This window comes from Ailuropoda melanoleuca, chromosome 3 (genome assembly GCF_002007445.2).
Source record: "Ailuropoda melanoleuca isolate Jingjing chromosome 3, ASM200744v2, whole genome shotgun sequence".
NCBI lineage: Eukaryota > Metazoa > Chordata > Mammalia > Carnivora > Ursidae > Ailuropoda > Ailuropoda melanoleuca.
In genome coordinates, this window is record NC_048220.1 from 23,036,054 (window position 1) to 23,037,068 (window position 1,015).

A 1,015-nucleotide genomic window follows, 5' to 3' on the forward strand; every position below is an offset into this window, starting at 1 on the left:
GACGGCGCGGACCGCGGCGGCGCAGACCCGCCCCGACCCTGCGCGCCGGGGCCGGCGAGCTCCGCCCCTGAGCCCGCCCCGGACACCGCCCAGGCCTGGGCCCGGGTCCCCAGCCCCTGCGGGCCGGCACCCTTACCTTCCTGAGCCCTCGGTGCCCGCCGCGGATGCGTGTGCCCACGCCGTGTGTGGGCACGCGTGAGAGCTGCGTGCGCCCGGGCACGGGGACGAGGCGGCGTGAGGGCGGACGTGCGCAAGATGTGTGCGTGAGCGGGGACACGCGTGCCGGCCGCCCGTGCGGGCCAGTCTTGGCTGGAAATCCGCCGGGTTGAACCCTGCGTGGAGGGGGGAGGGTCTTCCGGTTCGCTGAGCCAAGGCCGTGGGGGGGATCCTGGGCCCTCATCCCGACCTCGGGGCTGGAAGACAACCGCCCTCCCCCGGGAGATGATGCGGCGAGCGGTGCTGGACCCGCGCCTAGCCCGGGTGGCCTAGGTGACCCCCGGGACCCCTACCCCCGCAAAGCCTGCTCGGGGTGTTAAATGGTGCTCCGTGCCTCCGGGGGCAGTCCCAGCCCCGGCTGGGGGACTGGGCGCCCGAGGCGGCGGGGATACGAAGGAGAGGCCACGACTGTCGCTCCCCGCTCCTGGCTCCCGCCTCCCGACGCACTGTCTCCCGCGCCTCTGACCCTTGCTCGCGCGCCGTCAGGCTCACCGAGCCCTGCGGCGGCCGAGAGCAAAGTGCTGAGAAAACTCTCCTGTGCGCGGAATTTGCACTCCAGATTAGCACTTTTTCCCTGGAGCGAATCTGCTAATAGCCATTTTCGGAGCATTTTGAGAAGTGAAAAAAGTAAATTGCGTTTCGCCAGAATGTCTCCTGCAGAGTCTCCCAGCACGCAGACGTAATGCAGGTTCTGGCCAGCCGAGGACCCCTCCGGGAACCCGCGTCCAGCAGGGGCCTGCCTCCCCGCGGGGCTCCGTTCAAGGGTGTGGCGGCGTCTCCCCGCCAGACCTGGGCGGGT

General features: G+C 70.5%; 1 protein-coding gene across 1 annotated transcript in view; it reads right to left on the reverse strand.

Moving 5' to 3' along the window:
- The window catches only part of VDAC1 (voltage dependent anion channel 1), a 28,791-nt gene extending 28,376 nt beyond the window's left edge, over nt 1–415 (reverse strand). Inside the window, exon 1 of the mRNA XM_034656008.1 lies at nt 137–415. Within this exon, the coding sequence (XP_034511899.1) occupies nt 137–400 (264 nt within the window). The 5' untranslated portion in view covers nt 401–415. The remainder of the gene's footprint in view (nt 1–136) is intronic.
- Nucleotides 416–1,015: the final 600 nt, after the last annotated feature.